The 15,901-nt window shown below is 35.3% G+C and overlaps 2 protein-coding genes across 5 annotated transcripts in view; one reads left to right on the forward strand and one right to left on the reverse strand.

The window, feature by feature from the left end:
- Positions 1–12,122, forward strand: part of CC3H8orf88 (chromosome C3 C8orf88 homolog) — a 37,912-nt gene extending 25,790 nt beyond the window's left edge. For all 3 annotated transcript variants that reach the window (XM_045454286.1, XM_045454283.1, XM_045454284.1), the window contains exons 5-6: positions 10,145–10,251; positions 11,705–12,122. In XM_045454286.1, coding sequence (XP_045310242.1) covers positions 10,145–10,251; positions 11,705–11,728 — 131 coding nt within the window. In that variant the 3' untranslated portion in view covers positions 11,729–12,122. The remainder of the gene's footprint in view (positions 1–10,144; positions 10,252–11,704) is intronic.
- A 955-nt stretch (positions 12,123–13,077) lies between these two features.
- The window catches only part of NECAB1 (N-terminal EF-hand calcium binding protein 1), a 196,827-nt gene continuing 194,003 nt past the window's right edge, over positions 13,078–15,901 (reverse strand). The window contains exons 13-14 of one of the 2 annotated variants that reach the window (XM_045454282.1): positions 15,163–15,230; positions 13,078–14,693 (exon numbers count right to left, since the gene is read on the reverse strand). In XM_045454282.1, the coding sequence (XP_045310238.1) occupies positions 15,205–15,230 (26 nt within the window). In that variant the 3' untranslated portion in view covers positions 13,078–14,693; positions 15,163–15,204. Of the gene's footprint in view, positions 14,694–14,957; positions 15,231–15,901 lie in introns of those variants that run through there. The other variant, XM_045454281.1, reaches the window with a different exon arrangement.

Here is a 15,901-nt window from a genome sequence, read left to right on the forward strand (position 1 = left end):
GACAAACTGCTACTCTTACTGACCTCAAAATTGTCTTATAACAGTTTACTTGTAATGGCATCTCAGTGTGAATCTCTTTGAGCATATTCAGTTTGTAGTCCATTGAGCTTCTTGATTGTGTCAGTGTGTGTATTTCATCAGATTTGGGAAGTTTTCTCTTATTATTTTTTCAAACATTCTTTTTGCTCTTTCTCTTCCTGTGGCTCCCATTATGCATTTGTTGCTGTGGTCACACAGATCTCTTAGGCTCTGTTCATTTTTCTTCATTCTTTTTCATTATACTCCTCACACTGGGTAATGTCAATTGACTTATCTTTAGATTTGCGGATTCTTTCTCTGCCTGCTCATATCTGCTGTTGAACCATTCTAATGAATTTTTCACTTTGGTTATTGTACTTTTTTCTTCAGAATTTGTTTGGTTCCTCTTTATGATTTTGATTTCTTTATTGATATTTTCTGCTTGGCAAGACATTGTCTCAAGATTTCCTTTAGTTCTTCAAGCATGTTTAAGGTAGTTTAAAGTCTTTCTCTAGTAAGTCCAATATCTGCATCCTCAGAGAAAGTTTCTATTTCTTTTTTTTTTTCTTTTCCTACGTAGGGGGCCATACTTTCTTAATTCTTAGCATGCATTGTACTTGAAAACTGAGTATTTTGAATATAATGTGTTAACTCTGGAAATCAGATTTTCTCCCTTTTTTTTTTTTTTTTTTAAATTTTTTTTCAACGTTTATTTATTTTTGGGACAGAGAGAGACAGAGCATGAGTGGGGGAGGTGCAGAGAGAGAGGGAGACACAGAATCGGAAACAGGCTCCAGGCTCCGAGCCATCAGCCCAGAGCCCGACGCGGGGCTCGAACTCACGGACCGCGAGATCGTGACCTGGCTGAAGTCGGACGCTTAACCGACTGCGCCACCCAGGCGCCCCAGATTTTCTCCCTTTTTTAAGGTCTGTTGCTGCTTGTCATTTTTGTTGTCTGGTGACTTTTCTGAACTGACATTGTAAAGTCTGTATTTTTCACATGTGGCCACTCACGTCTCTGTTCTGATATCTTCATGGTCAGCTGATGATTGAGCAAAGAATTCCTTCAATACCTAGAACCAAAAAAACAGAAAAGGAAAAAAAAAAACCCTCTCCCAAATCTTTGCATATGGTTTGCTTCTGTATATGTGTTGGGGTCTGCTTTCAGTACTCAGTTTGGCATTTTACAGCTCTTCCTTTGACTTTACTTGTTTCCGAGGAACCTGAAGGTTAGCCAGAGGTGACATCTTAGGACCTTCTCAAGCCTTTCTGAGCATGAACCTAGCCTTTAGCATGCATGTAGTCTTCTAGATTCCTGGGAACATTTGAGTCTTTCAGTGGCCTTATTCCCAAAAGCATCTTTTTCCCTAGTTTTCTTCCCAAGCTTTCTGAGTTTTCCTATTGTTTGCCTTAATTGTTATCCCTTGTCCCAGGTGGAATTGGCTAATATATTTCCCTATAAATGTTTTGTCAAATGGATTCAGATAGCAGTCTCCTCCCTGGGATAGTTTTTAGTTGAGATATAACTAGGCAAATCCTTTGAGATGATTCTTTAGGGAGTCACCAGACAGGTAAAAATGAACAACCACAGTTCTCTGAGAATATGGTTTGCACTGTTCTCTCCAGTCCTGGGAGCCTGTGTCAGGAAAGAGAGCATTTGTTTTCAAGGCCACTGCCAAGCTGGATTAGGGGAGATGCTTGAGAGCAAGCTAAAATGCCACAAAACTCTTTACCAAATTTAGCTGTTTTTTTTCTTCACTAAGCATCCCTCTGGTTTTGTTAGCTTTTGATTCCAGAATTCAGAAAAAAGTTGGTTCTGGAAGTTTTTTGACAGTTTATTTGTTGCTTTGGTGGAAGAATAGACTTCTAGGGTTTCTTTCTTGGTCCCTTTGGCTGACATTACTCTCTTCTGTTTCCTGAACCCTTTGTTTTCTTCTTTTTTGATTTACCTCCTCATTTTGCTCAAGTTCATTTTCCAGGAGCTTCAAAAAAAGGGTATTAGTTTGGTAAATTCTTTGAATTTATGTATTTGAAAATGTACTAATTACATGCTTGACTGATAGTTTGGCTAGATAGAATGAATTTCTAAAGGTTATGCTAAGCGAAGAAGCCAGACACAAAATATTGGACATTGTATGATTGATTCCATTTATATACAGTTTCTAGAAAAGGCAAATCCATAGAAAGGAAGTAATTGCTTTAGATGGGATGGGATAGAGAATGGGGAGTGACTACAAATGGGAGTGAGGTGTCTAATATTATATGTTAGAGTATAAGTATTCTAAAAATAGATTGTGACAATGGTTTCCCAACTCTTTAAGTACACCAAAAGTCATTCAATTGTATACTCAAAATGAAGGGCAGAGAGAGAGGGAGACAACACAGGCTCCGTGCTGACAGAGTGGAGTCCCACATGGGGCTCAGACCCACAAACCATGAGATCATCACCTGAGCCAACACCAAGAATCATAAACTTAACTGACTGAGCCACCCAGGTGCCCCTGGAAAGCATAACCAATGTTCCTATGAACATTCTTGTAAAAGTTTTTGGGTAGACATGTTTTCATTTCTCGTGGGTAGAAGTGGGATTACTGGGTCATATGGTAAATGTGTGCCTAACTTCATGACAAATTTGTTTCAGGTGACTATCGCCAGCAATCGCTGCAAATTCTAGTTGCTTTTAGCCCTTGCCAACACTTGGTATTAACAGTTCATCTGATTTTTAGTTTTTGCAATTCTGAGAGGTCCTGATTTCCAAATTACTACAAACCTGGCAGTTTTACTACTGGTTCTCTACCAAAGAGAAATGAAAAATATGTCCAACAGAAGCTTGTAGTATACCCCCATTTTATTCAAGTTGGCAAATGTTGGCTTAAAGTTATTCATTGTATTCTCTTATTTCCTGTTTAACATCTGTACAATCTGTGGTAACCACCCCTTTTTGATCCTTGGCATTTGTTTTTTTTTTGTGTTCTTTTCTGCATCAATTAATCTATCTTGATATTTGTCAAATTTGTTTCTCTTTTTTCAAAGAACCAGCTTTTGGCATTTTAACTACATATATTGTTTTCTGTTTTGGTGATGTCTCCTTAAGAAATTCTTAAGTATAAGAAAGAAATTTCTGGGGCTCCTGGGTGGCTCAGTCTTGGGTAAGCGTCCAACTTTGGCTCAGGTCATGATCTCACCGTTCTTCAGTTCGAGTCCCGTGTCGGGCTCTGAGCTGACAGCTTAGAGCCTGGAGCCTGCTTCAGATTCTGTGTCTCCCTTTCTCTCTGCTCCTCCCCCACTCATGCTCTGTCTCTCTCTCTCTCTCAAAACTGAATAAAAATTAAAAAAAAAAACTAAAAAAAAAAAATGAAAGAAATTTCTTGTACTTTGTTATTATTTTCTAGCATTTTAAAGTAGATTGTTAGGTCATTTGTTGTAGATGTTTTCTTATAAGAATTTATAAATTTCTCTTGGACCACTGCTTTAGCTGAATTTGTTTAGCACAAATTTTGACATGTTATATTGCCATTCACCTTAAAATTTTTTTTTTTAATTTTTTTTTTCAATGTTTATTTATTTTTGGGACAGAGAGAGACAGAGCATGAATGGGGGAGGGGCAGAGAGAGAGGGAGACACAGAATCGGAAACAGGCTCCAGACTCTGAGCCATCAGCCCAGAGCCTGACGCGGGGCTCGAACTCACGGACCGCGAGATCGTGACCTGGCTGAAGTGGGACGCTTAACCGACTGCGCCACCCAGGCGCCCCCTCACCTTAAAATATTTTTTAATTTCCTTATTTCATCTTTGACTTGTGAATTAAAGTATGTTGTTTAATTCTAAGATATTTGAAGTTTTTCTGGATTTCTTATTATAGATTTCTTAGCTTTATCAGAGTCTGTATGATTTTAAGTCTCTTAAATTTATATTTTTTTGCATTTTTTATTGGAGTACAATTGGAATACAAATTCAAAATTTGTATATTGGAAAATGACCATCTCAATAAGTCTAGTTAACATTTGTCACCGTACATAGTTGCAAATTTTTATTTCCTCATGTTGAGAACTTTATGTTGTACTCTCTGCAACTTTCAAATGTGCAATACAGTATCGTTAACTATAGTCACCATGCTGCACATTACATCCCCATGACTTATTTATCTTATAACTGGAAATTTATACCTTTTGACCCCCTTTTCCTACTTTATCCACTCTTCACCCCCTGTTTCTAGCAACCACCAATCTGCTCTGTGACCTCAGATTTTTTTTTTCTAATTCCACATATAAGTGAGGTTGTGCAGTATTGTCTTTCTCTATCAAACTTATTTCACTTTGCTTAATACCCTCTGAGATCATTCATGTTGTCACAAATGACAAGATTGCATTCTTTTTTATGATTAACATTCCATTGTGTATGTATATATATCTCTTTATACCTTATCAGTAGACAGGATGCTTCCATATTTTGGTTATTGTAAATAATGCTGCAGTGAACATAGGGGTACATATATATTTTTGAATTAGTGTATTTGTTTTCTTTGGGTAAATACTCAGAAGTGGAATTGCTGGGTTTTTTATTTCCATTTTTAAGTTTTTGAGGAAATTTCAATACTGTGTTTCATAGTGGCTATACCAATTTACATTTCCACCAACAGTGCATGAGTTCCCTTTTCTCCACATCTTTGTCAGTGTTTGTTATTTCTTGTCTTTTTGATACTAGCAATTTTGACTGGTATGAAGTGATAGCTAATTGTGGTTTTGATTTGCATTTCTCTGATATTTAAATGTTGAGCATATTTTCATGGGTCTGTCATCTGTATGCTTATTTTTTTGGGAAAAATGTCTATTCAGCTTCTCTGCCCATTTTTTAATTGGATTTTTGGTGTTGAGTTGTTGAGTTCTTTATATATTTTAGATGTTAACCATTATCAAATGTATCATTTGCACATATCTTCTCCCATTCAGTAGGTTGACTTTTCATTTTGTTGACTGTTTCTTTTGCCTTTCAAAAGCTTTTTAATTTGATATAGTCCCAATTATTTTTGCTTTTTTCTCTCCTAAGAGACAGATCCAAAAAAATATTGCTAAGACTGAGGTCCAAGAGATTACTGCCTTATATTTTATTTTAGGAGTTTTATGGTTTTAAGTCTTACTTTTAGCTCTTTAATCCATTTTATTTTTGTATGTTGTATAAGAAAGTGGTCCAGTTTCATTCTTTTGTATAGATTATCATAGATTAATTGACCATATAAGTGAGGGTTTATTTCTAGGCTCCCACTTCTGTTTCATTGATATTTCTTTTGTGCCAGTACCATAATGTTTTTATTGCTATAGCTTTGTAGTATAGTTTGAAATTGGAGTGTGATAACTCCAGCTTTGTTCTTCCTCAAGATAGATTTGGCTGCTCATGGTCTTTTTTGGTTCCATACACGTTTTAGGATTTTTGTTGTTGTTGTTCCATTTCTGTGAAAAATGCCATTAGTATTTTTTATGCTTATTTTTGAGAGAGAGAGAGAGAGAGGCAGAGAGAGAGGGAGACAGAATCTGAAGCAGGCTCCAGGTTCTGAGCTGTCAGCACAGAGTCTGATGTGGGGCTTGAACTCACAGACTGCAAGATCATGATCTGAGCTGAAGTCGGACGCTTAACCAACCCAGCCACCCAGGTGCCCCAATGCCATTAGTATTTTGATAGGGATTGCATTAAATCTGTAAGTTGCATTGGGTAATATGAAAATTTTAGCAATATCAGATCTTCCAGCCCATGAGCATGGGATATCTTTCCACTTACTTGTGTCATCTTCAGTTTCTTTTATGAGTGTCTTACAGTTTTTATTTATTTTATTTAATTTTTTAATTTTTTTTTTTTGAGAGAGACAGAGCATGAGCGGATGGGGGAGGGGCAGAGAGAGAAGGAGACACAGATCTGAAATAGGCTCCAGGCTCCAAGCTGTTAGCACAGAGCCTGATGTAGGGCTCAAACCCATGAACTGAGAGATCATGACCGGAGCCAAAGTCGGATGCTCAACCAACTGAGTCACCCAGGTGCCCCGAGTATTTTACAGTTTTTAGAGTGTAGGTTTTTCACCTCCTTGACTAAATTTATTCTTAGGTTTTTTATTTTTCTGATGCAGTTGTAAATGGGATATTTTCTTAATTTCTCTTTCTGATAATTTGTAATTTGTGTGTAGAAATGTAATAGATTCCTGATTTTTAATTTTGTATCCTGCACCTGACCGAATTCACTTAGTCTGATAGGTTTTTCATGGAGTCTTTAGTGTTCTCCATATATGGTACCATGTAATCTGCAAATAGTGACAGTTTTAACTTCTTTCTTACCAGTTTGGATGCCCTCTATTTCTTTTTCTTGTCTGATTGCTGTGGCTAGGACTTCTAGTACTATGTTGAATAAAAATGACAAGAGTGGACATCCTTGTCTGGTTCCTGATCTTAGAGAAAAAGCTTTCAGGTTTAACCATTGGATATGATTTTACCTGTGGGTTCATGATACATGGATTTTATTATGTTGAAGTATGTTTCCTCTGTACCCACCACTATGATCTTTTTAATGTATTGTTGAACTTTGTTCACTAATATTTTGTTGAGGATTTTTGCATCTGTTTATCAAGGCTTGAATTTTTTTGTGGCATCCTTTTCTCATTTTGTATCAGGGTAATGCTAGTCTCATGAGTTTAGAAGAATTCCCTCCTCTTCTGTTTCTTGGAAAAGTTTCAGAAGGATTGGCATTAATTCCTTGAATGTTTGCTAGAATTCATCAGTGATGTCATCTGGTCCTAGATTTTTATTTGATGGGAGGTTTTTAATTGTTGGTAACAGTCTCCTTGCTAATAATTTGTTCAGATTTTCTCTTCTTCATGATTCAGTTCTGAGAGATTATATATTTCTAGGAACTTACCCATTTCTTACAGGTTGTCAAATTTGTTTGATGTATAATTGTTAATAGAAGTCTCTTTGTATGTAATTTTTTGTATGTCTGGTATTATTTTTGTAATGTCTCATTATTTGTGATTTTGAGTCCTCTTTTCTCGAGCCCCTTAACTTTATTGAGACTTGTTTTATAGCCCAGAACATGGTCTATTTGAAAATAATTTGTATTTTTCAGTTGTTGATGTAGTTTCTATAATTGTTAAATTAAGATGTTGATATTGTGCAGATCTAAGTGTTTTCTAATTTTTTGTCCAGTTCTATAAACTGCTGAATAGGTAGTTTTATATTATCTTATGTTTTTGTGGAATTGTCTATTTCTTTTATTTCCTTCCATGTATTTTGAAACTTTGTCATTAGATACAACGTATCAGTAATTATCTCTTTAGTTGATATTAAAATAGCCACTCCAGCCTTCTTATTCCTATTTTTTTGCATGGTATATCTTTTTATATCCATTTACTTTCAACCTATCTGTATATATCTTGCAGGCAGCATATAATAGGGTTTTCTTTTTTTAATCCACTTTGTCAATTTATGGCCTTTAATTGCAGTGTTTAACCTAAGAGTTAGCAAACTGTGTCCCTCAGTTCAAATCCTTGTTTAGGAAATTACATTTCATTGGAACACAGCCACATGCTTTATTTTCTGGGCTGCTTTTGCATTATAAGACTGAGTAGTTGTGACAGAGACTGTATGTTCCAAAACTCTCAAATATTTACTATCAGGTCTTTTATAAAAAAAAGTTTGTTGACTCCTGATTTAGACCATTAACATTTAAGGTGATGTGGTTGGATTTAGGCCTATTATTTTTTATTTTGTTCCATTTTTTTTCTTTTTCTGCCTCCTTTTGGATATTTTTGAATTTTTGTTGGTATTTGATTATATCTTTTGGATTGTTAGCTCTATTTTCTTGTGTTTCTAAGTTGCTGGTCTAGGGATTATAATACCTAACTCAGTGTACTTGTTAATATTAAACTACTTCATGTGAAATGGTGATGGTAAGACCTTGCAACCATGTGTAGGTTCCTTCCCTTTCCACCACTGCCCTGACCTTTTTGTTGTAATTGTATGCATCCTATTCTTAGCCAGTGTCATAAGTTTTGCTTTTAACAGTCATACACTTTTATAAAACTCAGTGGGAAAAACAGGAGGCCATTGTATTTGTCAAGCTACTTACCCTTTTTCTTTTATTCTTCATTTCTGAATATTAACGTTTCTGTCTAGTACCATTTCCCTTCAACCTGAAAAACTTCTTGTAGCATTTCTTACAGATCAACACACTAGTGACAAATTCTTCTAATTTTTTTTTCTCTTCTGAAAATGTCTTTTAACTTCACGAGTATTCCAAGATTTTCTACTGGTTAGGTGTAAGGTGTAAAAAACCTCTCCTCTGTTTCTTTCTCTAGTACTCTAGTACTCTAGTACTCAGTACTCTGTAAAAAACCTCTCCTCTGTTTCTTTCTCTAGTACTCTAGTACTCAGTACAGTTTCTCAGTACTGTACTATATTCACAACACTTCACTTCTGACATTAGATGTATCATTTTTCCAGATATCAATATCAATTCTCTGCAACACCAGCTGGGTATCCTACAATTCAGTTTTCACACTAACTGGAATTAGTTTAGACCCCACAGATTAAGGGCTCAGGCTCACAACACTACCCTTCACTTCAGATGACAGTTGCAAGCAGTAGGTCCCTGGATTACCCAGACTTTCTATCCAAGTTGGCTACAAATTGGAGGTTTCCAAGTTTCCCTTCTTGGATTTGATCATTTGCTAGAACTGCTCACAGAACTTAGGGTGATCTAACATTTACCAGTTTATTATATAATAAAAGCTATGATAAAGGATACAGATAAAGAGCCAAATGAAATGATACATAGGGAAAAGTCTAGAAGGGTCTCAAATGTGGGAACTTCTGTCCCTGTGGAGTTGGGGTGTGCCACCCTCCTGGTACATGGATTTGATGGATGTGTTTACCAACCCAGAAGCTCTCCACACCTCATATTTTTGGGATTTTTATGGAGGCATCATCATGTGGCATGATCACTCATTAGTTCAATCTCCAGTCCCTCCCCTTCTAGAAGGAGGTGGGGAGTGGGCTGAAAGTTTCAAGTTTCTAATCATGGCTTGGTTGACAACTCCTGTTGACCAGCCCCTGTCCAGGAGTCCACCAAAAGTCACCTCCTTAGAACAAAGGACATTTCTGTCACCCAGGAAATGCAGAGATATTTAAGAGCTGTGTCAGAAGGAGGATCAGAAACCAAATATTTGAAAAGATGTTCCTAGCATTCTTATCACTTAAGAAATTACAAGGGTTTTAGGAGCTTTGTGCCAGAAACCAAGGACAGAGACCTGTGTGTGTGTGTGTGTGTGTGTGTTTTTCTCTTTCACAATATGGAGTTCTAGGTTGTCATTTCTTTTGTGTTAGTATTTTAAGTATATTGCTCTGCTGGCTCAGCAAGTGGTCTTTTTTGGTGATAGTTTCTGAAAAGAAATATGCAGATATTTGAAGCATTGTTTTTATTCCCATTTAAAGATAGGGTGGCTCGGTCGGTTGAGCATCCAACTGTTGATTTCTGCTCAGGTCATGAACCCAGGGTCATGGGATCGAGTCACACGGAGTGTGGAGCCTGCTTGCAATTCTGTCTCCCTCCCCTGCTTGTATTCATGCTCTCTCTCTTAAAAAAAAGGGGGGGGGGAGTCTATCTTAGATCTTTTTCACCATTACTTAGCACACCTTTCATGCACAGATGTATAATAAATGTTTTTGAATTTACTTTGATTGTCTTACGTTTTAAGTTAATATGAAGACTAGATAGGCTTATTAGGGTTCCATTTTGGCAGGGTCTGAATTGCCCAACAGGTGTTACTGCTGTTATATTTTATAATGCAAGATCCCTTCACTAGATATAAATAACCAGATGAAAGAAGCCATGCATTACCAGTTTTCTGAAATAGTTCTCTCCCTTCCATTTTTCCTGGGTTACTTGGCTTCCTTTCCATGTAAAAGGAAAATGGTAGGCAGTAGGTACTTTTCAAAATTTTTTGCCTTTCTTCTCTTTTGCATAGAAATTACTCATCTTTTTATAAAATAATGGACTATTAAGGGACATGCAGAAAGAAATGAACCAAAAACTGTTCTGGAAGAGTTATGTATTTTGTAACATTGCACTTGATATTTAATATCTATAGAGAGAATTAAATACAGCAGAGATTTCCTGTTGAAGCTCTCAAGTGTTTCCATCTGCAGAAAAAAACCAGACTTTCTGCCTGATCATCCCATTGTACTTCAAAAACCAGTAAGTAGTTTTCTAATTTTATATTCTAAAATATTTTTCTTTAGTATTTTCACTAGATTCTCACTAGATTTTTAATATTATGAAATATAACTCAGGAAAGTACACAAATGTATAATATAACCAAACTGTAAGTAATAATAGAATGGAATTGTATTTTTAAGAAATACTTTTTCCATTGAAAGATACAGAACATCCCATATTAAATCTTGTAATCAATCCATCTGCGGTTGATTTTACTGTATGATGTGCGATAGGGGCCAAGTTTTACTTTTTTCTACATGAATATCCGGTCATCCTAGCTCTGTTTATCGAAAGGGTGGTCCTCTGCCACCTTGTGGTAATAGATGTGAGGTGTGTTTCTGGGCTCCCTACTCTTAGTCCTTCTATACAGTAAAACCAGTCATCCCACAAACAGTATATCTTTGCTGTTCTTAGCGCTTTATATTTCTGTGTCACCGCCATCACATTTCACCAAAATGGATACAATAAATACACATATCTTTTAGGATATTGATTGGAAAGGACACGCATTTCGCTACCAGACTTGGGTTCAAGCTGTGGCTTCACCTTGTGTACTAAAATATCATTCTAACTTAAGTCACTTGACCTTCTGTGTCTGTTCTGTGATTGTAGGTAAGGTTGATAATCTCTAGTTGTTAGGATTAAATGAAATGTATGGAAGAGCTTGGCATAGTACTTAGCTCTCATTGTGCACTTAGGGTTTTCACAAACTACTTTATATAGGTAAATACTCCATGGAGATTAACTCAGAATATAGGCATGCTGAGAATGGTTCAAATGTGAGATGTGTAACATACTTCCTGTGCTCTCCATTTTTAGGATTTCTAACCTTTGGGAATCCAAAGCTTTTTTTTCCTCTTAGAATCTTCTGAATTTTAACTTACAGTGTTTCTCAGTGTTTCCTAAAGTCAATTTTTTGGAATTGACTTTGTAGAACCCTGTCAATTTTTCAAAATTTAAGCAGAAATTTGTTTCTTTCAGAATACGTTTCTTTCAGAATACCTTGCACACAGGAATATTTTGTCATGAAAAATGTCCTTAACGACGTTCACATTTTCCGACCTGTTCAGAGATCTTGATATGTATGAGTAAATCAGTGCTATATATTGTCAAGTTTTCATTTGCAGACTTATTTCATCTCTGACATTTTATTTTGTAAATAAAAGTTTGACATACACATTTTGAACAAACCAGGTACCACAGAAACAGAACAGGTTTGAAATACAATCTAGTGTATTTAAAAATGAATTATGTTTTATTAAACACAGGAGAACTGTTTTGACAAGTTCCAGTTATTATAATACTTTCTATAGCAACATGCATTTAAGATCTGTAAACACTTAATAGGGTCACAGTATTTGGTTTGATAAACTAGTAAAAACTGTATTCATTCAATCTAATTGATAAATTAACTTTTTCTTCTATGTTACAGGAAAACCACCCAAGTTTTAAGTAGCATTTTAAGAACAGATGAATTTGAACATAAAGAATTACTCGTTTTATATTTTGGACACCTGCAAATGAAGTGGACCTAGTAACAATAACTGTAATGGACTGTGACAGTTCAGCTTATTTTTAATTTTGATGGTTGGGTATTTGGTTTCTCCCTAAAATGAGAAAGATATTTTAAACTATAAAGAATTTTCTAATCAGTTTCAACTTTGCAGGCAGTTTCCTGCATAAATTGGGAAGTAACACTGGAAAGTAAGAATTCGGTTAGTAAAGTGGGAAGACTGTATTTATAATTTGCATGCTACTTGCAATTTTTTTTTGTTTTTCATCTCTTGTAATAATGGAATGGAAATGTAAGCTGTAAAGATTCCCAAATATAAAGTATTTGCTATGATGTATATATGGTACATAATTTCTTGTTGCTTTTAAAGTTGCTTTTGTTCTGTTTGCCACTGATTTCATACCAGCATTTTGAAAGGCTCTTTACAATCTCTCCAGAGGCTTAGGATGATTCAGGATGTTCAATGCATAGTTCTCCATGACAGGAAACAGAATCTTTTAATAGGCAGTTCTTTGGTCTCTAGGTTTTCGATAGCATTAAGATTCATAATTACCAGCAGAGATTGACAATTTGGAAACCAGGAAACTGAAGGTGGAGAATAGCTGCTACTTGTTGTGTCTAATCAGACTACATGAACAGAAGTTGGGCAACTGCAAAATAAAACTGATATTTTTACCCCCAAAAGAGGAAAAATTTAGGCATTTGCAAATAATTGAGGTGCATTAAGTTTCAATTCTGTAATTTCTTATAACAAGAACACATGGATGAAGAATTTGGGGGTTTAAGCTTTTAGCTCCTAGAAATTTTATATAATAAATTCCTGCATTTTGTCACTCTGGATGTTACTATTGAAAAAAAGTTTCTTCCAGCATAGTGTCAAAAAAAAAAATTGCTGATGTAGATAAAGGTAAGTGTAAACTTTCCCTACTTTTATTTTCTCAGATCCCCAGGTCTACTGGCAAGGCATTTGAGACCATCACTTGGCAGAAAGTTTATCTCATACTGAATTCTGAACTCCTAAAATCAGTACCTTTTTCCTCACTGGTCTTTGGGCTTGTTACCTAGATTTAAGCTTTTAGTCCATGGGAGGCTTCCCATCTTGGTCTAGTTTTCATTACTTTGTTCCCCAGAAAGAGATTTTTTTTTTAATAGGAACAAAACCCCCCATAAATTTATGGGTTAAAAATGATACATTAATACCTAGGGCCCAGATTTTTCACTTATTTTCTGTCCTACTTTCCCTTTATATATATACACACACACACACGTATATATATATATATATATATATATATATATATATACACACACACACACACACACATATACTGTGTATCCACACACATTCTCACACACATAAAAATTTATATATAATTTGTGTAAAAGCTGGGGTCAGTAGAACCATATTTTTTTGACTCTAGTTAAAAAAACTATGATAGAACCTATTCTAGTTTGGAATCTAAACAGCCATTGTGCTCAACACTGTTACTGAGGGCAGAAACCTTTTTGAAGTCCTACCTAACCTTTGTACTTCGGAAACTGCCTCATACTTAGAAGACTTAGGTATTTTCTGATTCTAATACTATGTTTTTACTGGCTATAATTTGTATTTTTTTGAAACCATTTATAAACAACCTTTTCAAGAAGAGTTTGTATGTCAGACGCCACTGTATATAATCAGAGTGAGACTGCAAAGACTGCTCTTATCCGTTTGCTTTTGTACATGTGTATAGTTTGTTTGAATAATCATTGTACAACTCCATTCATGTTCTCAGCTTTGTATATAAATTAAAAGAGTTGAGCCAGGTGTTGTTTCATAGTGTTTGTCATCTTTAGAAATGACCAAAGACATACACACATATGTACACATGCACACACACACATTTGTGTGTATATGTGTATATATGTCAAAATTTACTGCCCTTGTCTAGTAGAAGCTATGAAAAAAATAATTTAGAGTGAATGAGGACTGAGGGCATACAAAGGTAGTGACAGAAGTTAGTATTTCATAAATTAGTTGGAGAAAATATTTTAGGTCAAATTTTATATTTAAAAAATATAATTTTAGTTCGACCTTCTGAGTTTTCCAACAGTAAAAAAAAAAAAAAAATTGGCTTCAAAGGAATTTGGATTAGAGAATAACATGGTAACAAACTCCCATATGTACTGGATTTTCACTAGCAGAATTTACCGGAATAGAGTCTATTAAAAATATGTAATATATGAGCTTGTACAGCAGAGCATATTAGGGACACAGTTACCTGTTCTAGTGACATTAGAGCTGTTGTCATTCTAGTGTTGAGACTGGGAAATGTTTTCTGTCCAATACCTTCCCTAAAGTTTTGTGCTTAATGTATAGTTCTTCTGTGTTCACTGAGGTTAAAGTTTTTTTTTTAAATATTTTGAACTCATTATTTAAGTGCAAATGTCTATTTTTTAATAAGAAATTTAGTCCTCTGGATCATGTGCCAAAAATTTGAACCTGATTTTCTGAAACTAAGACTGTCCTCTTTTCTTGATTTGTTGAACTTACATATAGGAAATTATGATGCTAATAAATGATATAACTATATATCATTATAGAACTATACAAGTTCCGTTACTAAATGGTACCCTAACTATCACAGAATTGTTCATTTGCAAAAAAACCAGTTTATAACCTGACAGGTATATAGAGAGTGTAGATTATAGCCAAGATTGTTGTATACTCCTGTATCAACTTTTTTTCTTTTTAGCTTAAACAACAGAAAGGCATTTTCTCACAGTTCTAGAGACTGGAAGTCCAAGACCACGGTGCTAGCAGGGTTGATTTCTTCTGAGACCTCTCCTTGGTTTGCTGCTGGCACCTTCTTACTGTGTCCTCATGTGGCCTTTTCTCTGTGCACATGCATTCCTGCCGTTGCTCTCTCTGCACATAAGGACACCATTTGGGAGCATGTATTAGCATTTTTCAGTGAAGTGAATACTCAAAAGATCGTGAGTTGGGAATACAGTGAGCATTACTGAAGAATATAAGCTTCGTTCACAGAAAACCAGTTACTTAAAAATGACAAAACACTGATTTAACCCCTAGCTTATGACAAATCCACAGAAGCTATCCTATATACTCTAAAAGTTCCCACTTTAATTAGTTTTTATCACTTCTTTTTCACAAATTTGTTCCTTTATGTGTACACTTGTTTCACATATTAGGATTTTGCCACGAAAGGGTTTTAGGTTACAATGTAGCAAAACAGCAGACTTCAAAAACTTAGCTAAAATTCACATGAAAGATCTAGAAGACATTTAAGAAGGGTGCACGTCTTAAATATATTAAAAGTATAGTGTAGATTAGTAACTGCAGAGAATTTTCTAATTCACATTTTAGATGAGAATACTTGTTTTTCACTTGGAACCATGAGGGAAATGTCTAGGAACATCTAGTTGTTCAGGATCCACCATGAAGCTGAAAAGAGAAAAAGAGATTTTTAAACGATGGAAATAATTGCCAGGGTGTAATCATTCTTAAAAAGACTATTTTCTCCCATCTTTAGTCTGCGTTATTATCTTTCAAGTCACTATTTCCTAAGCCAAGTTGATCTCTTCCTTTGCAATATTTGTACCAGATCTTTAGGCACTTGGTTATAGTCTAATTTTGTTGTTATGAATGAATGGAGCTTATCCTGGGCAATGAGGTCATAAATGTCCTGAAGATGAAATCATGTTGTTGGTGTTTTAATCTACCTAGCTAGTACTGGCAGCGGTTTGGGAGTATAAGCCACTTTTACATAACAATTTCATAAAGATTGGGTATAAGCAAGTGGATGTGTTTTAAATATTTTTTTAGTACATCTATGTTGTAAGATTGAAAATGTCTTCCCTAGTGAATATAAATGTCCCAAAGACAAATCTATGGCAAAGTAAGACAGGCGGAATGCTGTGAGAAACAGACAAATGAAAAGGATTAAAACTTGTTTTCAAAGCTGTTGAAGTGACATGCTGGCTGACAACAGGATCTTATTTTCTTGTGTATCTTCTTTTCTCATAAACCACAGGCGTTTCTCCTTTGCCAAGGGATATTTTGCTCCACAGACCGAATTCTCACACTTCGGTCTCGGTGTTTTATGATGGCTATTG

Source organism: Leopardus geoffroyi, chromosome C3, assembly GCF_018350155.1.
Source record: "Leopardus geoffroyi isolate Oge1 chromosome C3, O.geoffroyi_Oge1_pat1.0, whole genome shotgun sequence".
Lineage (NCBI taxonomy): Eukaryota > Metazoa > Chordata > Mammalia > Carnivora > Felidae > Leopardus > Leopardus geoffroyi.